Raw genomic sequence first — 27,074 nt, 5'->3', positions numbered from 1 at the left:
ACAATTTTAAAAGGTTTTTTTTTTAAGTCAGAGAAAATTTAATCTCAATAGTATTTTAGAATCTTTCAGAAGAAAAAAAGTACAGTTTAAGCAGAATATGTGGCTGAATTAGAACCCAGTTTTCAACCTAGAACCACTGAGGCTTTCCCCAATAACACTGCTGTCTTGGGAATGTTGTATTGTCACCCCTGGGAACAATCAGGTAGAGATCAGACTCTCAGATCAGTGTGAGTCCCACAAGGCATAGCCAACCTAGACAGCAGAGGAACTCTGAAATGTGAGGACTTGGAGGATCTCTTCTTTTCCTCTTTCCGTATTGAGTTTTTATAATTCTTTTCCATATTAAAAAAAAAAAAGGACTGTTTGCTTATGCGCATGGCTTTCGCCCCCACCTTAGCAGGAAGTCAAGCAGGGGATAGGTAGATAAGATCCAGCCCTGATATTTGCCCTTCACAGTGGACCCCTTTTCTCTGCCAACTTTGAGTCTTGGCCTGCCTATTGTTTATCCACTGTAGATCCTGACAGGGGAAGACTGGAATGAAGTGATGTACAATGGCATTCGCTCCCAAGGTGGGGTCAGCTCGGGCATGTGGTCTGCCATCTACTTCATTGTGCTCACCTTGTTTGGAAACTGTATCCTTCTTAGTTGTTCTTCTGTATTCTGGCCACTTCCCTGCACCAGTGTTTGAGGAGGAGGAGGTAGTGGTAGTGGTGGTGGTAGTGATGATGATGGTGGTGATAATGGTTATGGTGGTGGTGGTGGTGGTGGTGATGATGATGGTGGTGGTAATGGTTATGGTGGTGGTAGTGATAGGGTTTATTTAGATAGACAAGGCCATAAGCAATACTTACTCAGACTAAAGAAAACAAAATTTTCATCTTAAGGAATTTGTACACTAATTCTGTGAAGAATACAAGCATTAAAAGATACAACTGCATAAATCTACAGAATATACAAATAATAAGCTTTGTTGAATAGTTAGAGATACTACAAGGTCTATAAAATATGTGAGCCCTGATATCATGGTATACTAAAATAGGGGGAAGATTATAACACTAGTTAATTAAGTATGTATTTATATACAGCAGAGCCTACCATGTCATAAAACTTCAAAATAAATAGTGCAAAATTAGTGCTAATATCATTAAGTATCAGTAGCTATTGTATTGATGTTGTGTGTGAAACTGTTTTTGCTGTACAGATATTTCTTTGCCTATTCCTTATCTTATACGAGAAAAGAAAATACCAGATCACACCAAGTCAATACAACTGTAGAGAAGAGCAACAGTGAAATTCTTTTACTCCAAATCTTAAACCTCATGTTCTGGGTTCTACTCTGTTGCTGAGGGAGAAAATACCCTGACAGAAGCAACTTAGAGGAGGAAAGAGGCTGCTTCGGTTCACTGTTTCAGGCTGTGGTTCATTATTTTGAGGAAGCCAATGCAGCAGAGACTTGAAACAGTGAGTCACAGCTCATAGTCAGACATAGTCGGGTGAAGAGAGGAGAGAGTAAAAGCTTGTCTCAAGCTCCTGCTACTTTAACTTCTTGGCTGACATGGCTGGAACCTGGCATTGGGAGCTAAAATAAACCCCCCTTTGGCAGGGTGTTTACAGGAACAAGACTAAGACACTAGTCAAAAAAAAAGTCTGGACCAGGAAGACTGAGGATTGAATCCTTGGGACAGTCTTCATCAGCTAGTGTGTGGTCTTCAAAAAGTCACTTGTTCCTTCTGAGGTTTGGGTTTTTTTATTTGTTTGTTTGGTTTGGTTTTTTTCACATCTCAAAAGAAGATAATGATCTATTTTACTAACTAAAAACATTGAATGAAGTAATTATTAAATGCAGTTTTGGAGACAGGGTCTCACTATATAGCTCTGGCTATTTTAACACCCACTATGTAGACCAGCCTGGTCTCCAACTCACAGAGATCTACCTGCCTCTGCCTACCAAGAACTGGGATTAAAGATGGGTACCACTATGCCTGGCTTAAATGCATCTTATAAACTGTGAATATTTGTGTAAACATAGATATCTGGAGGAGTGAAACTCACCTTGAATTGGGTTGTGTAACAGGGGAGGCACTCTGAGGTGGATGTGTTTTTGCATATAGCCTCACAAAGAAAGGATGCTCTTTTCAGCTTTTCCAATGAGGGCTTCTAGTCGTAGGAACAGATTATAAACTAGACAAGAAGAATGCATAAAAAGAAGCTATCTGATACATTGAAGAAAAAGAGGACCAGTTTGCCACAGTGGCCCCCTTTGATTTTTCTTCTACTTTGTAAGTAGCCTGAACCATCCAGAACTAGTCCTTATGCTAGGACCAGTCTGATGCTTCACAACATAGGGGCCTCAAACAAAGAAGATTTAGAGTTCAGGAGTTAGGGCATGTAGTAGAAGTAGATTTCAGCATGAATCTTGTCTATACTGTGACATTTGCCAAATGAATCCTGGAAGCTCTCTGGGACCCTAACCAGAAGACTGAGAGAAGTCAGTGCCCCATTATAGAGACAACTGATGCTTTTGAGGAAAGAGTGGCTGGGTGTCTAATGTGTCCACTGGTCTAAGTAGATTTCCAGCCTTCCAGGAGGGAAAGATGAGCACTGATGCTTAGTGATCCTCTTGTTACCTATTGCTATCCATCCAGGCCACAGCTGGCTGAATGCTCCCTCACCCTATTTCCCCTCATAAGTCATTTGATTCAAGACTTATCTTTTTATTCTATGCAAAGAGGAAAAATATGGAAGGAGGGTGGACACATATTACTATATTTCCTCTCTTGTAGCCTTAGCAGCTTTTTCCAGTATTGAATCAGGAAAGCCTCCAGACTTGCTGAAGCCTTTTCCTTTTCTTACCTGCCTATCCTTAACCCATACCCACAGACACACTGCTGAATGTATTCTTGGCCATCGCTGTGGACAATCTGGCCAATGCCCAGGAACTGACCAAGGTAAGCACTATCTTCCAAGTGGGTCATCTCCTAGAAGCTGTTAAATGGCTGGATAGCCACAAACCCATGCAGGAGGACTAGTTTGCTTTTACTGAGTTGGCTGAGCTTTGGTTCAGCAAGAGTTCCTCATGGGATATAGAAAATATCAACTTTTCTCCATTAGTCCTCAGATGGTTCCTTTCTAGAATTCTGAAAGCAGAGCCAAGAAAGCTTTTAGAATTCTATATTTTAAGCTCTGCCTTTCTCCTGCCACTGTGATAATATTATGCCCTCAGCTCTGTGACCAAATCCTCAACAGCTTAGGTGTGAGTGTGGTCAGAGGAACTGGGATTTCTATACTATTGCTGCTGGGGTAATCCATTGGCTATGGTCATTCTAGAAAAGTTTCTATTAAAACCAGATACCACCTTTCTCAAAAAGATATTCTCTTAAGAGATTCTCCATTCCCAGGGATGAGACACTATTGGCTGCAGTGGGGTGTTCTACAAAATGGGTGTAATAATCTTGCCACATAGATTTGATTTTAGGAAGGTACAAAACACCTCAAGGTTTTCTGAATGTTTTTCATTGGATCTGTGATGTGTTGCCTGTCCTTCCCTAGTTCTCTTAAAATCCTCATCTCTATGATATGAGAAGGAAAATACCAGCTTTAGTATGTGTAAAACTGGCTTTGAGTCCTATATCTGTCAGTCATTTGTGTATTAGCTTTAGTGAAAGTAATGATCTCCATTAATACCAGTTTTCTCCGATGTGCAAAGAGAAAGACAGATTGCCCTATATGTCTCATAGTATTGCAGCAAAAGTCAAAGAAATACTGTGTGGAGACCACAGCATGCTGGGAGGACATATGTATTATAATAATTCTAGTCACTACCTAGAAAGTTTTCCTTGCTGTTTTCACTTCAAACAAGAATATAGTTGAGGTGGGATTGGGGAGGTGCCTCAGAAGTTAAGTGTTCAGTGTTCTTCCAGGGGGCCCAACTTTGGTTTTTAAGGACCATATGGAGTGTCTCACAACTACTTGTAAACTCCAGTTTCAGGGAAATCCAATACCCTTTTCTGGTTCCCATGGGGACCTATATACATCCCTGTCTTTCTGTCTCTGTCTTTCTGTTTCTTTCTCTTTCTCTATCCCTGTCCGTGTCTGTCTGTCTCTTTGTCTCTGTCTCTCTGACTCTGTCTCTGTCTCTGTCTCCACTTAAAAATGTGAATGAAGAAATGAGACCTCTGCCTAGGAACCCAGGAAAGACTCTGTGACGGGGTTAAATATTTTCCTCTGCTTAGCTCCTCATCTTGCTTGGTCTTCAGAGCTCCTGGAGTGGGAATTGAAGGAAGCTACTCACCTTATGGTGACCCTAGATAAAGCTTTCTCTGTTTTGTGTCTAGGATGAGCAGGAAGAAGAAGAAGCCTTCAACCAGAAACATGCACTGCAGAAGGCCAAGGAGGTCAGCCCGATGTCTGCTCCCAACATGCCTTCCATTGAGTGAGTAGGCTATCGAAACTGACCCTGGGCTTCTGGGGCTAAATCTAGTCTATCAGTGTCTATGATGGTCAGTCTTAGTAAGGGGCCTCCTCTGTTCTATGAAATGATCACAGTGCATAGTGCAGTCTTACAGTGGAGGTAACAAGAATAGTGTGTGGCAGTGGGGGTGGGGCACCATTCATATAAATCTAAGAGGGACTCTGTGCAAATCGAAGCCTAAACATACAGGAGAAAGTTTATGTAATGTTCCAAAGGAACTGTCCCTCAGCAAGGTGGAATGGAAGGGGAATGGAAGATAGTGAGGCCAGTGAAAATGAGACGAGCCAGGGCTGCCAGGACAGAAGTCATGGGAATACTTAACATGGAAGGATATAACATATGGTTTCCGCTTTAAAATATCACCCTGCTCCATGGAAAATGGGTTGTGGGGGCCCAACGTTTTGGCCACAATGAGGCACAACTGGCTGTTAAAGTGGTGTGGCTGATTATGAGTTAGACACGGAAGGTGGCAACAGAGGAGACCATAGTATTGCTCACCCTGTCTTTTAAAATGTGAGCCAATGGGATACATTTATGTATTGAATGTAGTAGGGGTAATAAAAATTTCTCACCAGTTTTATAGTTTGGGGACCTAAATGGCTGCATAGAGGGTGGGACCGTTGATTGATACTTCAGAGACGGTGGAAATCCAGAGTTTGTTTTGGTCACATTGACTGTGAAATGCTTCCAAGGCATCCAAGTGTGTGAATAGGCTATTGGTTATATGAGTCTGGAGCATTGAGGAGAAGTTGGGATTAAAATAAAGATTTGGGGGAAGTCATTTGCATTTAGATGGTATTTAAGCCAGCAGTGTGGGTGGGATGACCCAGGAAGAGTGGGGACAGGGAATGAGTGGAGCTGAGGACAGAGGCTGAGCATGCGCTTCTCAGCCAGAAGAGAAGCTGGGGACCGAGGCAAGGGAATGCAGCCAGGGGACAAAGAAGGGACAGAGAAGCAGAATGTCCTGGAAGCCTGTATCAGAGTGGGCAGTGGCAGTGCATACTATTGAAGAAATACTACCCCCAAAGGGGACAGAGAAGGGACCACTGGATTTAGCAAGTCAGAAGCTATTTTAGTGGCCTGGTAGGAGCAGTGTCCAAATGGGACAGATTTGAGAGTGAGTTGGAGGTTGATATGAAGGAGAGGCAGGATCACTCGACCGGAGTCTATGTTGATCAGTGTTCCATGGGAGTACTTGGGGAGTCAGTATGGGCCCAGCACAGGCCTGGCCTCCCCACAGTAAGTGGGGGCAGTTGGTGGAAGAGAACTACAGAATTCCTTCCTGATGATAAACAGAGCATACATAAGACCTGTGTGAGGGATCCTGTCATGTCAGTGGGTAACCCATAGAGAGAGAAAAAACTACAGCTGGAGCTAGTGGCCCCTGTCAACTGTTATTTAAAGTCCTTGGTACATCAGTCTTTGAAAGGGAGGAACTTATGAGTAGCCTCTGCCTTACCCACTGGGATGCTCCCCCTTCTATGTGGTAGCCCCTTATCTATTTTACTATTGATTGTGTTTGCTTTCCAAAGCTATTGCCTTCTAAGTCCCTTTTCTGTGAGTCTGAGAAATAAAAAGAAACCATTAAAGATTGATTGGAGAATACCAAACAATTCCTTCTTTTTCAGAATATGCTCTGGTCTTGAGTAATTTCCACCCTGCTCCCCTGAACTCAAAAGTTTTGGCTAAAATCACATACACACAGGTATCCAAAAATACAGATGGCTGCTCCAGGAGGGGGTGGTTCTATTTACTGAGATGAGGAAGACTGGGGGAGAAGAGGGTTTGGAGAGATGTGATTGGAGATGATGTCTGGCCCAGAGTAGAAACTATTTATGGAATGGAAGAATGAATGAAATGTGGGTAGGCACAGAACTGTGGGAACCAAGCAGTGAACAGCAGTGCAGAGTGAAGGTGACACGGATGCTGAAAGCATCCACAAGAAGATGACACCAGGACTTGGGTTGGTGTCCACATACCATGTGGTGGTTATTGTTGCTAGGGGTGACCACAAGGAATGCATGCCTTGCTCAGGTGCGCAGCTCAGACAACTGATTTCTGGTAAGCACATAACCATGGAAAGAGCATCATTGCAAACCCAAGCATCCCAATGTTAGCCTTAATTCTGCCAAAAAGATGCTCCATGGTGTTATAGAGAACCACTTAGGACTGCAGAGCCTCTGTTCCCCATGTTTGGGATGAGAAGGACAACAGTTCTTCCTGCTTCACAAAGCTATTATGGGATATACATAAGACCACATGCACATGAGTTGGAGTTAGTGACTATTTCTCTGTGTGGTTTGGGGGTTTGAGTGCAAATTTGGGATGTTATGTTGCCTGAGGCCAGCCCTGGTGTGGGGGGGTCTTTCTTGTTAGTTCTTTCTTGAGGAGGGGTAAGAGCATCGGCAGAGGGGGAAGAGTGTCAGTGGAGGGTAAGACTTTTGTCTTATGAGATATTGAGGGTTGCTTTGTAATAATAAAAGTTTACTTATCTACGGCTATGTTACCCTGTAGCTGACCTGCCTTCTGTGATCCTCAGAGGCCAGAAACTGTAGTTTCTGGCACATAGCACATTTTCCTAAAAACAGCAAAGGATTAAGTAAATAGCCTTTGTACTATCTCAGCAGGAACTGCTTGGCCTGCTAGTATGATACTGAGGAAGAAAAAGGAACACTTTGAAAAGTGATTATAGCATTTATTGTAAAAGCTAACTAAGTTGTAAAAAAGTTTCCTATTAAAGCTATCTAAGAAAAAGCTTAAGGGAAAGCAAAAGTGGAGAAAGGGAGAAAAAATCTCTACTTTATGTGGGTAAATGCAAAAAGTTCTAACAAGGGAAAAATTCTTCAAAGGGAAAAAATTCTTTTCTATCTCTTTGTCCTCAGTACTTATACATTTTTCAGAATACATGATCACATGTTACAAAGTTAATCACAAGTTCACACACAAAAAATCAAATCATAAATTGAAATAGAAGTTTATGACAGTGAATGTTTACATGCATATCCATTAGGAGTAATTATCTGGCCAAACATCTATCACCTGTCTCACAAAGGTTTGAACCTATAAGTAAGTTATTAATAAAGTTTTGTATAGACAAACCCAGTCAATATTTTATATTCTGTCCCAGCACCTATAATAAGTCATTAGTTCCATTTTTATGACCTTTGGTTAATTGTTTTACAACCTCTTGGAATGTGCTCTGAGTAGGAGAAAGTCTAGTTACTACCTAAGAGCAATTAACTGGTGACACTTGGGAGACTGGCCGGGTTCTCATTGCAGTTTTGACTATCATAAAAGGACCTAATAGCAGCCCCACTATAAAAGAGCTTAATAATAGCTGATATAATTTTAGGAATTCTTATAGGATCATAATCAAGACTTAAGTCATCTATTTGTCTATATAGCATCACTACTAGAGAGAAAGTACATCTTCATAGATCTGCAGAGATCTGCCAAAGGGGTGGGCTAATACCTAGTTATTGTTTTATATGTTTAATAATAACAGGAAAAGCATATTAATAGCAGGAATCCTTCCTAAAATGAATTCTCTTATGGCCTTGCCCAATAAGAGTGGACTTGTCACAGATTATATAATAATCTGAAGCAGGCCATCTCAGGAAGATGACCTGCTAGTTCTTAGCTTGTCCCATTATGGCTTCTGACAATACCTGCATGAGTAGAGAGGTGAAGTCAAGTGTTAAGTATGTGTCTAGCTGTATGAAAAAGATTAGTTTCTCTTTTGCTTGGAGAGAGAGAGAGAGAGAGAGAGAGAGAGAGAGAGAGAGAGAGAGAGAGAGAGAGAGAGAGAGAGAGAGAGAGAGAGAGAAAGAAGAGGAGAGGGAGAGGGAGAGAGAGAGAGGGAGAGAGAGAGAATGTGTGTGTGTGTGTGTGTGTTTAAGAGAGAAAAAATATGCATGTGTGTGGAAAGCCTCTGTTTGTAATAGAAATAGAAAGTATGTGTGTAAGAAAGTGTGGTGGAGAGAGAGAAAGCATAAAATGTTTATGTGTGTGTGGAGGGGGGAGGGATACTTCCATATACTTACACATGCTTCTAGAGGGCTGGTATTTTGCATTCTTGAGAATTTGCAAGTAGATCATATGATTTGCTTGTCCTGGTGGGTATGCATGCTGCCTGTCTAGAGTGTATGCTTCTATTTCTGTATGCTTCCAATGTTTCTTGCCCCCACCCTGCCCTGTGCCTGCTATAGTACAGACTGCTGATACTGAGGGATATGGATTTTGTCAAGGAGCTCACAACATCTCTACAATGATGTCAATATAAATGAGTGCTTGAGTGTACATAGACTGGCTGCCTCTGCTTCTTCAGACCTGTCCCTTCCAAAGGCATGAGTTATGATAGCTGAGCATAGCTCGTTAACCTGGCATGTTCTGCACTGATGGGGCTCTTCTCAGACCAGCAACATCATTTGCCTGTTTCCACACCCAACAGGGCTCACTGGGCTGAACCAGGGTCCTCTAGCTCAAAGGCTAGAGCAAGCTCACTCTGGGAATATCTCAGCTAGATTGCCCTCCACCCTAGCTTTGGCCCTGTGCTGACGCACTCATTTCTATTTTTGCAATTTTCATCTATCCCACTACTCTGACCTTCCCTCAAGAGTATATTTGAATGGATGCAATGCATATGTAAAAATAATATTTCTTTCTACCAGTTTAAGAAGATCAATTCTGTGTTTCACCCAGAGCAATAGAGCAACCATTGAAGGCATCTCCTTTAGGGAATCACTTACATCCTCTGATGTGTGGCCCTGTGGTCTTTGAAATGTGGCCTTAGCCTTAGCCTTGGGTTCTTCTATAGCCTCACTGATGTGCATGACAGAGCAATTGTTTCCTCCGTGTTCAGTAAAATTGATCCAGGATCTGCTATATTGTGATGACCTTGGGAGTCAGTCCTGTGTGGATATCCTTGGTCACCCTTGACTTGGTGGGTGAGGGGCACTTGTCAAAACAGTATTCTGGAGGGGGCAGTATGAACTCACTGAGGCATGCTATGAAGCATCAAAAGGTCTATTCTACACGTCCTCTGGGACTCTGCATGTGTGCTTCAGGAACGAGATTGGGGCATTTGCACATAGCAAGGATTCAGAAGTCACTATGGGAGCACTTGAGGTCGGGGAGTCTACAGGGGACAAAGGGGTGCACAGAAGCCCCGTGGACATGCAAAAGACTCTGGCTTCCCTCTGGACATCTATCTGCTGGTGGCTGTGGGGCTTGTGGTTCCTAGAGGTTGGGGTGGACTGAACCTGTTCGTTTTTCTTCCCCAGAAGAGACAGAAGGAGAAGACACCACATGTCGATGTGGGAGCCACGCAGCAGCCACCTGTATGTGTGTACCGGTCTGCGTGTTTGGGAGTGGTTCTGTGTGGGCATGGGGATGATGTGTTTTTGTCCTTACCATGGACAAAAGTGATACCAAGTGTAAATGTCAGTGTGTGCCTTGGTGTGTGGGTGTGTACGCGTGTTTCATGCACATCTGTGAACGTGTTCCCTCTGCACCTTTCAGTGAGCTTCTATCAGTGTGTCTAAAGTATGTGACAGTATGCTGTTCGCTCTTGTGTCTGGCCTGTGAGTGGGCACGTGTTCGCATTGGTAATTAGTGTCAGTGGGTGTTCTCTTCACGTAGGCAGTTGTGTACATCTCTGTGTGGGCCTCCGTGAAGGTGCGTGTGGGTCCATGTGCATATCTCTTTAACAGTTGGTGGGTGTGTACCCACAGGCATGTGAGGGAAGGAGTAGGTGTCTGCCCTTCCAGCTGAGGAGCCCACGCCTGTGTTCTGTATGTCATGTTTGTGTGTTCCTGCTGCCTTGTGAATGCTCATTAGGCCTCTGAGCTAAAATGCTCAACAGTTAGTTTGGGCGTTGACTGCTGGTGGTCTCTGTGAATATAGTCTTTTGTGAGTTTCATTAGCTGTTGCTTTCAAAGCCCACGATCCCCCTACCTTCTTGGGATGCTGCCACTGTTAGAACATGGTGGCTGCTTGCCATGGTCAGTATCTTTGTTGGTCTCTGAATATGGTGCATCTCAGCCCCTGCTATTCCAGGCTAAAATCTGAGAGGGATGGAAAGAGGAGAAGAATTTCTGATCTTGAAGGAAGGGTCATTTGTGGGTACATGAGGATACCCTCTCAGATCATGATACCCAGCTGATACCCTCAATCAAAGGAATACGGGAGGGAAGGCTGGTGAGTCTTTTTTACAGCTCACTGGTCTTGGAGACTCCGGGTTTAGTCCTGGGCTGGCCCATCCTTACCACATGGCTATTGCACTGTAGAGGCAGGGACTGAAGTGAAAAATACCCTATACAGGACTTAGAAGTACTGGTCTGACAACTTTCTCATGTGTGTCCACTCTGCCCCTGGCATCTCTGTGCTTTTTGTCTGGGATCTTCCCATTAGCTCCTTCACCGTGACCCCTGCTCACCATGGCGGCTGTAAACTGCCGTCTCTGACCCCCACATGTGCTACCAGGTTCTGACTGTAGCCCTTGCCCTTTCTCCATTGTCAGGAGGGAGCGGAGGCGCCGACACCACATGTCTGTGTGGGAACAGCGCACCAGCCAGCTGAGGAGACACATGCAGATGTCTAGCCAAGAAGCCCTCAACAAAGAGGAGGCCCCACCGATGAACCCCCTCAACCCACTCAACCCTCTGAGTCCTCTTAACCCACTCAATGCTCACCCCAGCCTCTATCGGAGGCCCAGGCCCATTGAGGGCCTAGCCCTAGGCCTGGGTCTTGAAAAGTGTGAAGAGGAGCGCATCAGCCGTGGGGGTTCCCTTAAGGGGGACTTAGGGGGCCTGACCAGTGCCCTGGACAACCAGAGGAGCCCCTTGTCCTTGGGCAAACGGGAGCCACCTTGGCTACCTAGATCCTGTCATGGAAACTGTGACCCAACGCAGCAGGAGGCTGGGGGAGGAGAGACTGTGGTGACTTTTGAGGACCGGGCCAGACACAGGCAGAGTCAGAGGCGAAGCCGGCATCGCCGAGTCAGGACTGAGGGCAAGGAGTCTGCCTCTGCCTCCAGAAGCAGGTCTGCCAGCCAGGAGCGGAGCCTGGATGAAGGGGTGTCCATTGACGGGGAGAAGGAACATGAACCTCAGAGCAGCCACAGGAGTAAAGAGCCAACCATCCACGAAGAGGAGAGAACTCAGGACTTAAGGAGGTAAAGGAATCCCAGGAAGGCACTGGAGGGGATATAGCTCAGGTTTCTGTGAGGAATTCTGTGATGGAAACCTATATGGGCCTCACGTTTCCCTTTTTATAAAATAGAGATGATGCCAAAACGCCATCTAAAAGGCATGGTTAAATTTAACAGGCAACCTAACCCTGCAGAAACAATCTGTTCCAGAGCATCTCGGCTGAGAGTGGAGCCTGGATAGACGGGTAGCTGGGAATCAGTCAGTGATCGTGGCCCATAAGTGTGTGCCTCACTGTGTCTGCATGGGGATGGAAGATAGCATATGCTGTCAGACTTGTTCCCGCTCCTCCTCCCTCTCCTTTTAGCCAGGTGCACCCGCCACTCTAGAACACCTTCTGAAACATAACCATCTCCTGCTCTTTATTCTCAGGACCAACAGTCTGATGGTACCCAGGGGCTCTGGACTGGTAGGAGCGCTTGATGAGGCAGAAACACCTCTAGTCCAGCCCCACCCTGAGCTGGAAGAGGGGAAGGACGCAGCTCTGCCAGAGCAGGAGGCTGAAGGCAGCAGCGAGCAAGCCCTGCTTGGGGACGTTCAGCTGGATGTGGGCCGGGGCATTAGCCAGAGTGAGCCCGACCTCTCCTGCATGACAGCCAACATGGACAAGGCTGTGACTGAGAGCACAAGTGTCACGGTCGCCATCCCTGATGTGGACCCCTTGGTGGACTCAACAGTGGTGAACAGTGAGCACAGTGCTTGTCCTGTCACCCATCCCCCTCCCCCGCCAACTGCAGCTGGGGACAGCTGCCTCTGGGGTCCCTCTAATAGAACTCTAATAAATAATAGAAAGGCATTCCATCAGGACTAAAACATTTTTCATAGTCTTGAGGCAGTGTTCTCCTACAGAGTTAGACTTTCCTCAACTGTAATTTTATCCTGTAGAACTTGGTCCTGAGTCTTCAAAGTGGTTGCATGTGAGTTTATAACCAGTTATATCCTGACGTAATCGATGGCATCCTCGTGACCTTCTAGATCCTCTGGGAGGACTAGTAGATCTCCCGGGGTGGTCTAGTAGATCTCCCTGGGTGGTCTAGTAGATCTCCCAGGGTGGACTAGTAGATCTCCCTGGGAGGACTAGTAGATCTCCCTGGGAGGACTAGTAGATCTCTTGGGGAGGACTAGTAGATCTCCTGGGGAGGACTAGTAGAATAGGTCTTGTTCTGATTCCTGCTCTGCTCAGTTAGGGGACTCAGAAGAAGCCCTGCTACTTTGGGCTTTTATAAATCTGTGCCACATATAACGTGATTCCTTGGAGATCAACCCTGCACTGACATTTCATGACTCTATTATTCCTATCAATTCGCTCTCTCCTAGGAGCTTTTAGTCATGCTTTCCCATCAAGATTCTTTCATGCAGATGTTAATCTATGAAACATTGACAGAAAACACAAGGGGAAAGCATTTAGCCTACTACCTTACTGGGCCTATACCCACCTTTCCTTGAGCCATGTTATCCCTGTCCCCACCCTGAACATATCCCATCACATCAGTCCCGTGTCCAGTTTCTGCATTGCCCTCCCCTCTCCCCTGCCTATCCAATCTCTGCCCCAGCCCTAAACCCCGTCCCTGCTTTAACCCCATTCCTCATCATGACTTGAACCCTGTATCTTGTCCCTGTATTACTCATTCCTTTTATTCTTGTCATGCTTGCATTAATCCCCTACCCTATTCTTGCATTAATCCACATGCTATCCCTGTCCCTACACCCATCCCTGCATTAATCTCACTGCTGCCCTATGGTCACAGGTTACGGCCATGGGGTTCCATCTCTGTCTGTTTTCCTTCTCTTTCCATCTTCTGTCATGTGACAGTCTCCTCATCTCCCTTTCTGCCTCTCTACCTCTGCTTCCCTTCCACTCTTGCTTCAAATCATCCACCCTCTGAAACAACAGGTCAGCTTTTTAAAAATAGTAAATCTCTCATGCCCCATGCTTGCTGGGGTTGACTGGGCCATATTTCAGGATTCAAGGTCCACAGCCACTTTTAATATGTCTGATTTTGTACTTTTATTAAATAAGAAGTGCTTTGGGGCCTCTTTTTATAAAAAAACAGCATTAGCTTCACCATCTCTCTGTTTTCACACTAGGGCTGGTGTGCGTCCTATGTCACAGTACAGTATGTGATAGGAATGTAAATTTTAGGGACACTCTATCTCTTAGCTATTAGAAGGCCACAGCCTGGGCCAGGACCATAAAGACTTGCTACTTCACCTGAGTCTCAGGGTAGTGCCACTCCTTGGCCATAGGACAGTGGAGGTAGGGTGGTTTCCCAGGCCTTCTCTGTACACTGACAGCTTTCTTCCCTGCCACCACACACACCAGACTTGAGCATAGAAGCAGAAAGTAGCTGTCTGACATTGCTATGTGACCCCTGGCTGCTTCACCCCCACCCCCAGCACTGGAACACAGTCACAGGCCTATATTCACATGAATATTACATTTTCATTTCTATATTCATCGTGCTGGAGAAGGTACAGTCAGAGAAGCAATGTGCTGAGAGTAATGGTTTCTTGAAATCTTCCACTGCAGGGACCTTCAGAAGGTGTATAGGATTTCAAATTCACTGTATTACTTTAGAAAAGGCATGTAGACTCTCTGAACTTCAGGTTTTTAATCTATATAATGGGAATAATAGTGTATACCACTTAGGGGTGGTTAATATGAAAATTAAAGTTCAATGGATGAGCTAAAAAAGAATATAGAGTTTAGACATAATTTCTAAATTGTGAAAGCTTTGTAGCTGCAGCAGCTGTGATGTTTCCTACACTATAAAATGTTCAGCTATAAAAGGGAAAATATGGTTATTGTTTCTATGACACAAAAGGCTGTAGTATATAATGTGAGTAAGGGTAGGGATAAGAAGGGATAAGAAGAGTTGATGTAGTTCTCCTCCGAGAAGAAATCTTCATTTGGGGGACTGATGCTGTCAGGGTACCTCCCAGGATCATCCTTGGCATCCCCTCCTATCCTTTCTATTCTGTTCCCAACTGAAATGAAAAACTATGCATGCCTGCAGGTTTCTGAAGATTCAAACCTTTCTGCTTGCAGTTAGCAACAAGACGGATGGAGAAGCTAGTCCCTTGAAGGAGGCAGAAACTAAAGAAGAAGAAGAAGAGGTGGAGAAGAAGAAGCAGAAGAAGGAGAAGCGGGAGACTGGCAAAGCCATGGTGCCTCATAGCTCAATGTTCATCTTCAGCACCACTAACCCGTGAGCTATGCTCCTGTTGCATCCCACTATGCTACTAGGAGAGAGCGAGCCAGTATTTGAGCCAGCCTGGGATGATGGAGAGGAAGTGGGGAGCCCTGTTATCTTCCTGGGTCCTCCTGGCAGAGGGCAGCTAGAAAGGGAAATATTTGGAGCCCATTAGGTAAGGTAGGGCATTAAGTTGAACAGCTTCTCATCTCTGTATCCATAGTTTCCAGGGTAACTAAAGACAGAATACAGGAGAAATATCATGGGAAAAGACCCTTCCCTACTCTTTGTTCAGCAGTTAGGATAAGGAAAATGAAGGAAATCTCCTTGAGGATGTCTTCAGACATTCTGGAAGAGGAAACACTATGGACCCTGAGATGGTCAGACATCTACTGGAGTTTAAAGGTTTGGTACCTCTGTTCTGCATATGGAGTTTTGAAAAGAGTTTCCTTTCCCAGGACAGAGGTAGAGGAATGGAGAAAGAGTATTAGAATCTAGAATGCTAGATCCAAGAAATAAGGAACTAAGAAAAGAGTGTGTGCCTCATGCCCTATAAATGGCATATAGATCAGCTTCTGGGACAGGAAAGTAACTTTCAGTGGCCATGTGGGCAGTGTTTAGGCACACCTGTGGGATGGGAAGGAGCTGGGTTAAGGTGCCAGATCATCCAATGTTGTAGCATAGAATACAGATATTTCCATCAGAATAGTCAGGAAGCCATGGTTGAAACATCCCCATCAGGGGATTTGCTTTTTGTGATTCTTGATTCTTTATGATTTTCCTAAGCAGGTCCTAGTTTCAATTCATAAGGGAAAGACAACGAGATGCATCAGAGGGCACCACACGCCACTGGGGGTTGTGTAGTCTCACGTGGCTGTTCCTCATGGCTCACTCATGTGTGCAGATAATGAATCTTGGCTTGCGTGGCATAGCCTCTAACCAATCTGAATACCTTTCTCCACCAGGGCCTGAAATTAAGGGGTGGTGTTTGAGAAATTAAATTATTCTCCCTGGTGGCTTCCTTTGGCAAGGGCCTGGCTATCTGGAAGAGGCCGATGTAGGCTTATGAGAAGTATGAGGGGCAGGCATGGGAACGGTGTAGGGCAAGCTCAACAGGGTGAACTCAACAGGCTTTTCTCATCCACAGGATCCGCAGGGCCTGCCACTACATTGTGAACCTACGCTACTTTGAGATGTGCATTCTCTTAGTGATTGCAGCCAGCAGCATTGCCCTGGCAGCTGAGGACCCTGTGCTAACTAACTCGGAGCGTAACAAAGTGGGTGCATGGGGGAAATTTGCCAATATTCGGATGCCCTGAGGTCTATTCTATCCAGAGCCCTCCCCTCCAGCATCAGAGGAGAATCAAGATAGGATAACAGGGAGGTTTCTGGGAACAAAGAAGATAGAGAAATTGTGCCTGTTCCTCAGAGACAAGTATGAGCCATTTCCCACACCCACAACCACACCACTATTTTTAAGCTGCAGAAGCAGGCTTGCCACCCAGAACTAGCAAGGCTTCTGAGAGGGTTCTGCTGCTCTTAGAAGGTCTGGATGTAGGATATAACATAGAACCATAGGTGATGTGTGTGGATGCAGGGGAACTGTGGGTCTACTACAAGTCATTTACTGGGAAACCCCCCAGGTCTTGAGAGAAAGTTTGATGAGGAACAATTTAGACCCTAGAAGTTAAGTTATGGCCAAAGGGAAGGAATAGCCTCTGGACCATGTGGCTCAGGCAGGTTCCCTTCTCAGCCTGCTATTGATAGTATGAAAACTTCCTCTCTGTGTTCTGGGGTGGGAATTTATGGGAGTCAGGATGGTCATGCAGGATGGAATAGGTCAGTGGGCAGGTATGCACAGAGCTTGGTGACCTTACACGGTCCTCTTTGTATTGTTTATGTGTGTCTTACAGGTCCTGAGATATTTCGACTATGTTTTCACGGGAGTGTTTACCTTTGAGATGGTTATAAAGGTAAAAGTTTCCAGAGAAAGCATGGACTCTGAATTTCAATTGTATCAATGGTCAGCTCCTTTAGTTTAGGGTCCTTCCCCAATAATGCAATCTCCTAGTCTATGGCAATACCAAGAAGGCTTCTGCAAGCCCTCTCTCACCTCAGTGTTCTTGGTACCATGCCTGTGTGGATGTGATTGAATAATGTAGCTCTCTCTTGGCATGGCCTGAACAGGACGCAAGTAATAGGTAGGCATTTAGCTTGAGAGTGGTGTGGTTCTGCACATGCACTTCCTGTCTTATTCAGAGCACATGTCCAGCAGTGAATTAGGGAGATGTAATTCTTTCCAGACTCCATCTAACTCCAACCACACCCTCTCCCCTCTCGACTCCCAACATCCCAACTCTTATTCCAGGTTTAACCTGTCTGGGGTTTCTCCCCATCCCTCATAGGTGTGGCAGTGTTTGGAGCTCTGGGACAGAGAGGAAAGGGAGATTATAACAGTATTCTGTAATGACAGAGGAGTCCAGCTTAACCCTATATGACTTTGAGAGGAGTCTGAGTCCTCACTGTAAACTGGAGCTATTGTGTGATTGTGAGAAAAGGTTTCAGACCTCATCATTATCCAGACAGTTTGCTGGGTGCTCTCCTTACTCCTCAGGCCCAGGGTTTGACTATTGTCATACTTAGGGTTTCTGTTGCTGTGAAGAGACACTGTGACTGTGGCAACTCTTATAAAGGTAAACATTAAACTTGGGGCTGGCTTATAGTTAAGAGGTTTAGTCCATTGTCATGACGGCAGGAAACATGATAGCATGCTGGCAGACATAGTGCTAGAGAAGTAGCTTAGAGTTCTAGATTTGGATCCACAGACAGCAGAAGAGAGAGAAAGACTTGGGGCTGGCCTGAGCATCTGAGACCTCAAAGCCACCTCCAGCAACACACTTCCTCCCACAAGGCCATGCCTACTCCAAAATTGTCACGCCTTCTAATAAGGCTACTCCCTATGAGCCTATGGAGGTCATTTTCATTTAAACCATCATATCTATGGAAACAATGGCAGTAGAGCCCTTGCCATGAGGAAAGGAAGCTAGGAGTAGGTGTTAATTATACCACGAGTCTTATCTATGACTGTTCAAACCCTTGTCCTGCAGATGATAGACCAAGGCTTGATCCTGCAGGATGGATCATACTTCCGAGACCTCTGGAACATCCTGGACTTTGTGGTAGTGGTTGGTGCATTGGTAGCATTTGCTCTGGCGTAAGTAGATGTTTTTCTGTTCTAGTCCCTTACCTTTCCTCTTCCTGTAGCCCTTATTGACTTGAGCCTGTCTCTGAAGAGCAATACTCTGGGAGTCTGCTTGCCAATAGTTCTTTATAGAGGCCTTAAGGCCTTACAGTTCCAGTTCATGTGTCCTAAACAAAGAAGCAAGATTGAGGAGCATCAGTAGGAAGAAGGGAGAAGCCAAGACATTATGAAGAATGATGCAGAGGCAGGGCAGAAGTGGGGCTCCCAGAATCCTGGTCATGGGGAAAAATATCCTTAGAACATATTTGAGAAAGACAGATGCTCCCAGGAACATTTTAAAAACTACCCAGGCAGGGAAATGACCCAGCAAGTTCGATAACAGGCTTCTGTGCTCAGTCTGTACCCTCTTCTACCCCAAACAGGTTCCTTTTTGTCTGGTTAGCATATAAGATTCTTCAAAGCCATCCTTCCAGCCTTTTTGAGCCTTGTCTTCTAGGCAAAGCTGAACATACTTTTCTTCGGACTGGGCAGAGGAAGTGTTTGGATCCTGCTTTCATTGAGGACATCATGCTGCAGCATAAATGATATGGGGAGAAGGAAAAATGCTTCCATAGCTTTACCCTTCACATCTCCAAAGTCATAGAAAATGATTGTCCTCTGCTCATGTTCTCCACTTTACTGGAAGCTTCTATCCATATCCACACTGGCAGTTAAATAGGCAGGATAAGAACTAAGACGTCAGGGGCAAGGGTGCTGTGTATAGAGGTGAGAGTTCCCAGCTGTGTTAAGTCTAAGATCTTCCAGAGCCTGGAAGAACACTGTGCCCATTGCTGCTGGAGCAGTGGGTGGCCCATCAACAGAACTAGAGTATGTTTGTGACCCTGAGACAGGATGGTAGCAGGGTAATTCATTGTGTCTTATGCCAACCGTGTGCACAGGCAGCTCAATACCATTAGAGTGATGGAGAGTCATCTTTGCCTTCACATAATCATAGCTTCTGTAATGTAAATGTAGCTGAACTGTTCCCAAAGAGATTTCACAAAAGTGTGGTATCTCCCTAGCTATCCAGATCCTGTGTGGGTTCTCACAGCAACATACAAAAAAAAGGCAACCCCATCTCTACCAAGGGGCCTACCAGCTCTTCTTCCTCCTTGGCATGATTCACTAAGGTCTATTTTTGCCTTAAGAAAGCCCACCTTGTTTTCTGTTTGTTAAAGACAAATAAAATATGATCATCGGGTTGTTGAAAGGTCCAGTTTGCTTTCCATCTCCCCAGCTCACTTGTATACATCATTCATTATTGTTTCTCTGTAGCACACTCTGCCTATCTTTGAGCAGTGGACAGAGAGAAAAGCGTAGTGGGCAGACTCACCAGTGCTTTCCAAAGAACATAATTCACAGGTAGTCAGGCAGACGTAGGAAGGTGATATTTGTGGGGTCAAGCTAAGCCTAGTTTGAATCCCAGTCCTTCTCCTTCTCAGCTTATGTCTTTGACCCATTGTAGCAAAATAATAATTAAGGCATGCAGAGTACTTAAAACTGAGGCTCTTGGTGTGAATGAGATATCAGTACATGTTAATTTGTTGCTTTATCCTTCTAATTCCTCGTGGTATCATACGTAGCAGCAGGAATAAACTGGGTGCTGCTGTGGGATTTACACATACAGTTCAAGACGGATGAAGGCTGGGCTAAGGCTGAATGGCTTCCACGCAGCTACCTCTTCCCCACAACCCTAGAACCTAAGTCCCTAGCAACCAGCAAATGTACTAGGGTTGGAGGATAGGAAATGACTTTAGAGGAAGCCCATGAATCCTGTCCTGTGCCCCAGTGTCCAGGTGTTTCTCCTTGAACTCTTTTGACACCAGTGTGCTCTAGGGTTGTCCTCTGCCTCATGCTCTCATGTGTTCCTTGAAATCTGGTGCTGGAGGCAAGGAGATCCTCAATAGCCTGAGTGCTCTAGACTCTCTGTTGTCAGGTATACTACATTGGGACTTTCTGGAGTCCCAATTCCAGGGTCCAAGTTTGTAGGATAGATTATGACTTATGATCCATTCTTTGCTTTTAGTGACATCTTAGACTTGGACTTTATTTCTCTTTGAAATGTGCATGGTCCTTGATCCCTCTCCATTGTTCTCTTTTGCTGTCACCCTTCCTAGCTTGCCATGCCTCTTGCTTTCCTTGTTTCTCTGCCTGTAAAGTGAGCACCCTTTCTCTCCTCCTTTGGCCTTTGCCTCCTTGGCTAAGGTCCTGCTAACACTTTCTGATGCTCAGATGCCTATGCTTCTTAACTCTACTTATTCTTTCCGTATTGAGGGCACCAGAGAATTCAGCTCTTCTACCACATTTGACAGGATCCCCAAGAGTCCCACCTGCCAGCAACCTGGGGCAGAGAGTATAATGAAGTCACCAAACCCATGGTCTACATGGTCAGGAGATCGGGCCAACAGGAAGCCATAATTGGGTTTATCTGGAGGCCTTTCAGGTCTCTGTCTCTTTGTTATAACTTTCATTCTGGTGTCGTTTGGGTATGCCTCTGTTCACTACCTATTTTCACACCCCAGTTTCTCTCCCCCCCTGAAACTTGAACCCTCCCCTAGTGAGGCTTCCACAAAAGTGATTGTTTTGTCAGTGTGAGCAACCAATGGAGGTTGCCACAGTAGCATCATTTCCCCAGAAACCAGCTTTATTATCCCTTCCACCACTGCCGGTCAAAGAAGCCAGCCCAGTTCCCCCAGAGCAGTGCTAACTGGCCAATGGATGGCCTCCCATTGAATACTCATAGAGAGGGCTGCAATGTCCAGAGTCTGTCTGCTGCAGAGATCTGCTGCTCCTGACATCTTTGCTCTCTATAAACATTTACGTGTTGTATGTAGTGGCTGAGGAAATCTCTATCCTCTGTGCATCAAACTAAAGGAGTCTTTGTAATATAACCCTGGCATTCTATTTTTCAACCAAGAAACTTGGTTGACTTGTTTAAAAAGCAGGGGGGGAAGGGTATTATTAGTGTGGGTATATCTGGGCTTAAAAATAACCCATTGCAATTTTTCTCTCCTTGCCCGTCCAGTTTTACATTATAAGGTGCTTATGAGAACATTGGGTGCTCCTTCCAAAGCCAATATTTCCTAGGGAATTGGGAGGGGGGACTTTACCAGGGATCAATAATAGCTCTCCCTGAAGCTCTCATAACACCATCCTATTTTTTTTAATCCACCTGGAGACAGATTTTTTTGTTTTTGATCAATGTCCAAAACTGTGTCTTTTCCTCTTTGAGGTTTCAAGAAAAGTCTGGTGAATGACTAGCTCTGTGAAACCTTTTGCCTTGCTTCTTTCTAGAAAGGGCACATTTGTCTTCTCTGCATAATTATCATTTTCTCCTGAAATAATGGGGCCTGCTGTCCTCCGTCTCTACAGTCTGTTGCTATCCTGTCTACTCTTTGGCCCCAGGTGTGGGAAGGCAAAGATGGTTAAAGCTTTGTCATTTCTGGATATCTGAACATCAGGCACACACTTAAGGGCTACCCCCCACCCCTCCAGACTCAGATGTATAGTGAGAAAGTCAAAGAACCACAAACTAGGTTGCACTTGAGCCTTAAGCCTGTACTCTGAACCATAGAGCTTATCCTTTCTATACCCACTATGTACAACATTTCACTTGATTAGCTGCATTATATGAACAGATGGGCTTCTGTGTGCATTCTCAATAGTAAATTTGTCCAGAGGCAGGCAGATTTCTGAGTTCGAGGCCAGCCTGGTCTACAGAGTGAGCTCCAGCACAGCCAGGGCTACAGAGAAACCCTGTCTCAAAAAACCAAAAAAGAAAGAAAGAGAGAGAGAGAGAGAGAGAGAGAGAGAGAGAGAGAGAGAGAGAGAGAGAGAGAGAGAGAGAAGGAAGGAAGGAAGGAAGGAAGGAAGGAAGGAAGGAAGGAAGGAAGGAAGGAAGGAAGGAAGGAAGGAAGGAAGGGAGGAAGGAAGGAAGGAAGGAAGAAAATGTGCCAATAGTTTAGCCTCCACCTTCTCTAAATCCTATGTGGCAGAGTCAGGCAAGCTCCCTAGTGACTGATGCCAGGATTTTCCATAATTGTTTGCTGTTGTAGCAGGGCAGGAGGTGAGGTCAGGACTCCCTGGCACACAAGGGAATCTGGCTACACTTGGCCTTTCATTATTTAGTCCTTGGCCAGACGCAAAACTGAGTCAGCTGGCCTGTGGATGCCAGAGGGAACCAGGCTGCCCACATTAGCTTTCATTGAAGTGTGTCACTTTCCTGACACTTGACACCCTGCCCTGGTGGCTAAGATGCACATAGCCTCTTGAATGCACTGAGAACAAGCCACAGCAGCTGAGATGGTTCTAAGTTCATTCAGTGAAACCCATAGACACAGGCAGTTTGAGATTTGGAAGTGCCTTCTGGGGCTCACAGCATCTGTTCCTCTGGGATAGTTCATTGGTGGGGGGTTGGTGTTTCTGAACCTGAGGGTGCATACATCATCAGAAAGGAGGGACTGTTTGGAACTGAAATGTATGTGCTCATTTACCCAGAAGGGTTTAGAAATGCAGAACAAACCTGCCACCTGAACCTAGCTATTTACCCCTCCTCCTTGCTTTTTTCACTAATGCCTGGGTCAAACGTAGTCCTTCACACATGAAAATATGTCTATTGGTTTTTTTTTCTTGACTGCTCTGTTAGAACTAAAAAGGAGAGTTTTCCAAAGGAAGCTATTACTATACTTTGTCTTGAAGTGGCAAAAAATGGACCTAGTTACTACAGAGCCAGATATAGCATCCAGTTCTCTTTATCTTACTCTGGAAGAAAACTGAAGCTTTAAAATTGCATTTAGCCACCAGGTAGCCCTTTAACTGTGAATTTAGGGCTTTTGTTGCAAAGGAATTAGAAATGTCTAGCAGTGCGCAGTTAGGATGTTGACCCTAAGAATCTGGTTTCTCAAGGTATTTCATCTAAGTTTGTGTCTAGGTCAGGAAACTAAAGTTGATCAGTGCTTGTAACTGCAGAGAGGTTTCCCGTTGCTGTATTCTATCCTGCTGGCCATAAGGTAGGACGAGAGAGAGAGAAAGAGAGAGAGAGAGAGAGAGAGAGAGAGAGAGAGAGAGAGAGAGAGAGAGAGAGAGAGAGAGAGAGAGAGAGAGGGAGGGAGAGGGAGGGAGAGGGAGGGAGGGAAGGAGGGAGGGAGGGAAGGAGGGAGGGAGGGAGGGAGGGAGAGGAGATGAGATACATGGAAGAGAATTTTCATTCTACTTGCTCTTGTTATTAAGGTCCAGAATATGCCAGTGTAGCACATGTGATATTGACACTGCTGAGAAGCAGTCCGTAGGATGTTTAGTTGTAAGCATCCTATGGGTGTGAACTCTGTTTATCCACCACTCAAATTTGGAAGAGGGTTGGTTGTTAAGTGGGGTCTCATCCACTGGACACAGAAATAGGCTAAATAGAATAGGCCAATCAGGGATCCCAGCTCTGTCCAGTTGTTGAACCAACCAGACCCATATGCGAAAAGCACCCTGTATAAGAAGTGAGGCTTCATGGCTACAGGAAAAGCCTGGTTTTGTGAGTTTGGTGGAAACTCATCATAGTACCCTTCATGCTTAAAAGTAGGTTGTAGAGCTCTCAGGATAGAAGGTTGTATAATGGGTCCTAGGAAGTTTCTGCCGAGATTGTGTGACCTGCTAGGCATGTGTTCCGTCTGTACTCACAGGACACAACTTTACTGTATGAATTAGTCTGCAGCTGAGGAGATGCACTGACTAGACTTCAGTCATCAAGACCTCCTTACAAAGATGAAGGGTCAATGGTTATGTTTAAAACACAGGGACTAAAAAGAAATACAAATCAGGTCACTCTTCTGCAGTTTAAATAACAGAACTGCTAGCAGACAGATGCTCTGCTGTCTCCTCCTGCTGCTTGGTGCCTGGGCAAAAATACCTTCCAGTTGGAGTGGAGTGATGTGTATTCAATGTATTAGAAGTTCATTGAGGTCATTATGCAAGGAAGAAAGGATTACGCACCAAATACTTAGCACAGGATGAGTTTTGTGATTACAGAACAAAGATGACATAACTATGGGTTTAAGGTATATAGGTGATCAGGAGAGGTGCTGGGATCAGAAGAGAAAAATCCTCAAATGGCAGCAGCTAAGAGTAAAAGGCCAAAGGGCTTACTTTCCTTTCTGCATGCAGGCAGCTGAACCTGATTTCCCCACAACTTCTGGAAGGACAACCCCAAAAGAGCTTCCTCCTCATGTCTGTGCATTCTTTATTTCACTGATAACATTCAGAGAGCTGGATGGTTAGAGCTCTGGCTGCTTTGACTCACACAATGAGCCAATAGCAAAGCCAAGTCTTGAGAAAACTCAATGTGTAGAATTCAAGTTTACTGCTTTTTCTAATACGTTAAGCTCTCTCCTGCTATGCTGTTTTGGCTAGTTTCAAGCTATTAACTTCCTTTGTAGATCCTCCAGTCTTTACCTAGGGCAAGGAAGACTGCAGGGCAGATGGCGAAAAGTTTCCATAAGCTTGCTGTGGATACTTGATGTTGTACTTCTAACTATTTCTTCCCATCAACAGTCTCTACACCAGTGAAGGGGAATAAGACAGACAAGTTAATGGTTGAGCTGAGTGAATACTAATCTCTGTTGCTGTTCTATAAAAAATGTCAATGGTTCCCATTTAAAAGAAGTTATAATGCCATAGGCAGATTTGGGTCTGAATCTTCTGTTTTCACTCTCTTTACCCCCATGAACTTCTGCTTCCTTACATGCGAGTGGAAATGAGAAACAACCCCATTTGGCCCTGTGAGAATTAAATAAGTTAAAATCTATTTCATGTCCAATACAGTACCAGGTACTTAGGTTGAATAATAAATGGTAGTTATTACTGCCTACCAACTAATGGTCCAGGCACTTTTGCAGAGTTACCAAACTCCGTCTAAGTATGAGACCCCCTCCTCCTGTTCTGTAATCTTTCCAGCCTAGCTCATCCCACAAGAAATTCCCCAACAGCCCTCAGCTGCTGCCTTTCCATCACATGAAGGATAAAATCATGATACTTAAAGAAGGAAGGGCTCTTCAGAACCCAGTGTCCTTGCTCTGCCCATTCTTAGCAGAAATCCACTGGGGAGTGACACCCTTGGACGGAAAAGGATCCAGCGAACAGGATGACAATAAAGGCCTAATGATTGCTCCTGACACACATGGAGGGCAACTTGGCAACTGAACTGGGGAAAATTTTCCTCTTACACTGATGAGGCATGGGGAAACAGGGGTTCGTTATTCTTCCAAAGATCAAATAAGTAGAAAATAAATGGTAAAAAAAAAAATAAATAAATGAGTGGCCCCATTGAGTTCCAGTTAAAGTGAGACCAGGGCATCCTAGCATATGAAATTATCTTAGAGTCCATTTTAAACCCATTAAAGTTCAGTAATAAGTTACACAGTATAAAAAAAAAACCCTCGTTATACAATTAGTAACAAAGATTAACGCTGTTATCAAGATTTTTTTTTTTTTTTTTTTTGGTTTGGTATTTTTGGTTTTTTTTTTTTTTTTTTTTTTTTTTTTTTTTTGGTTTTTTTGGTGGTGGTGGTAGTGGGGATGGTTTGCAAAACAATCTGCCTCAAAGTCAAAGTGCCGGAAGAGCATCCTGTCCTAGACTGGCAAAACATCTTCACTGCAGCCCTGGCTTTCACAGGGGATTTGAAGGAGAAAGTGCTTTGGTCTTGTCTGAGTGTAAATTATGATATATATTTTAGTTAGTGATGGTGAAATTGCTGAAGTTTTTATTGACTCCATTACTTTATTATTTTTTTAATGTTTTAATGTTGATTTATTTTGTTTTTGTTTTTGTTTTTGTTTTTGTTTTTTTGCAACAGGGTGTCATATAGTTTGGGCTGGACTTGTGGGGTGATGTTGCCAAAGATGACCCTGAGCTCATGCTTTTTTTTTTTCAGTCCTCAAATTTCAAATTGTCATTTTCAAATTGGTATTAACCCTGTGCTAGTGAGAGGTCGGATGTAAGCATGTTGTCCACATCAACTGAGAACCACCATGGTTTTTGCGTTGTTTTACTTTGCTTTGGTTGGTTGGTTTGGTTGGCTTTTTTGTTCCTGGTGCCAGAAATTGAACTTGGGCCCTCATATATGCTACAAAATTATAGTGTTTTACTGGTTCCTCTACAGTAAGCAGATTAGAATTTTCCTTTGAGCAAAGATAACAGTCAAACATAGGCTTCAGGTTTGAAAAATTGCCTATTAATTATTCTGCACTCTTTTAAACAGGTCACAGAATTTCTGAGTTTTTCTCTTTTTTCATTAATTAATTAATTAATTAACTTTACATCCTAATCACATGCCCCTCCCTACTGTCCTTCCAGTCCCATATCCCACCCTGTCTCTCTCCAAGACCCCCTTCTTTGGGTACCCCCAGATACCAATCCACCCTAGCACATCAAATCAAATCAGGACTAAGTGTATCTTCTCCCAGAGGCAAGACAAAGCATCCAGATAGGGAAAAGGAATCCAAAGGCAGGCGTCAGATCTGAGTCAGAGATGTCACCCTACCCTACCCTAGCCCCAATTGTTAGGGGACCCACATGAAAACCAAGCTGCACATCAGTTGCATTTGTAGAGGGCCCTAGGTCCAGCCCCTGCATGCTCTTTGGTTGGTGGTTCAGTCTCTGTGAGCTCTCATGGGCCCAGGTTAGTTGGCTCTGTAGATTTTCTTGTGGTATCCTAGGCCTTTCAGGTTCCCCCAATACTGTCCTCCACCTCCGACTCTTACATAAGACTCCCTGAGCTCCTCCTACTGTTTGGCCGTGGGTCTCCTCATCTGTTTCCATCAGTTGCTAGATGAAGCCTCTCAGAAGACAGTTATGCTAGGCTCCTGTCTGCAAGCACAGCAGAGTATCATTAATAGTGTCGGGGGTTGGCTCTTTCCTTTGGGATGGCTAGTTGAGCTAATCATTAATTGGTAGTTCCCTCAATCTCTGCTCTAT

At 44.6% G+C, this 27,074-nt stretch overlaps 1 protein-coding gene across 3 annotated transcripts in view; it reads left to right on the top strand.

Moving 5' to 3' along the window:
* Cacna1e (calcium voltage-gated channel subunit alpha1 E) overlaps nt 1–27,074 on the top strand; it is a 309,640-nt gene that overhangs the window by 224,460 nt on the left and 58,106 nt on the right. For 2 of the 3 annotated variants that reach the window (XM_052200272.1, XM_052200271.1), the window contains exons 16-25: nt 516–633; nt 2,882–2,949; nt 4,336–4,433; nt 9,755–9,811; nt 10,993–11,646; nt 12,053–12,366; nt 14,730–14,889; nt 16,022–16,151; nt 16,788–16,847; nt 17,982–18,088. In XM_052200272.1, coding sequence (XP_052056232.1) covers nt 516–633; nt 2,882–2,949; nt 4,336–4,433; nt 9,755–9,811; nt 10,993–11,646; nt 12,053–12,366; nt 14,730–14,889; nt 16,022–16,151; nt 16,788–16,847; nt 17,982–18,088 — 1,766 coding nt within the window. The remainder of the gene's footprint in view (nt 1–515; nt 634–2,881; nt 2,950–4,335; nt 4,434–9,754; nt 9,812–10,992; nt 11,647–12,052; nt 12,367–14,729; nt 14,890–16,021; nt 16,152–16,787; nt 16,848–17,981; nt 18,089–27,074) is intronic. The other variant, XM_052200273.1, reaches the window with a different exon arrangement.

The sequence above is a fragment of the Apodemus sylvaticus genome, chromosome 12 (genome assembly GCF_947179515.1).
Source record: "Apodemus sylvaticus chromosome 12, mApoSyl1.1, whole genome shotgun sequence".
Lineage (NCBI taxonomy): Eukaryota > Metazoa > Chordata > Mammalia > Rodentia > Muridae > Apodemus > Apodemus sylvaticus.
Note: the sequence above shows the minus strand (reverse complement) of the source record. Positions and strands in the feature narration are given on the sequence as shown.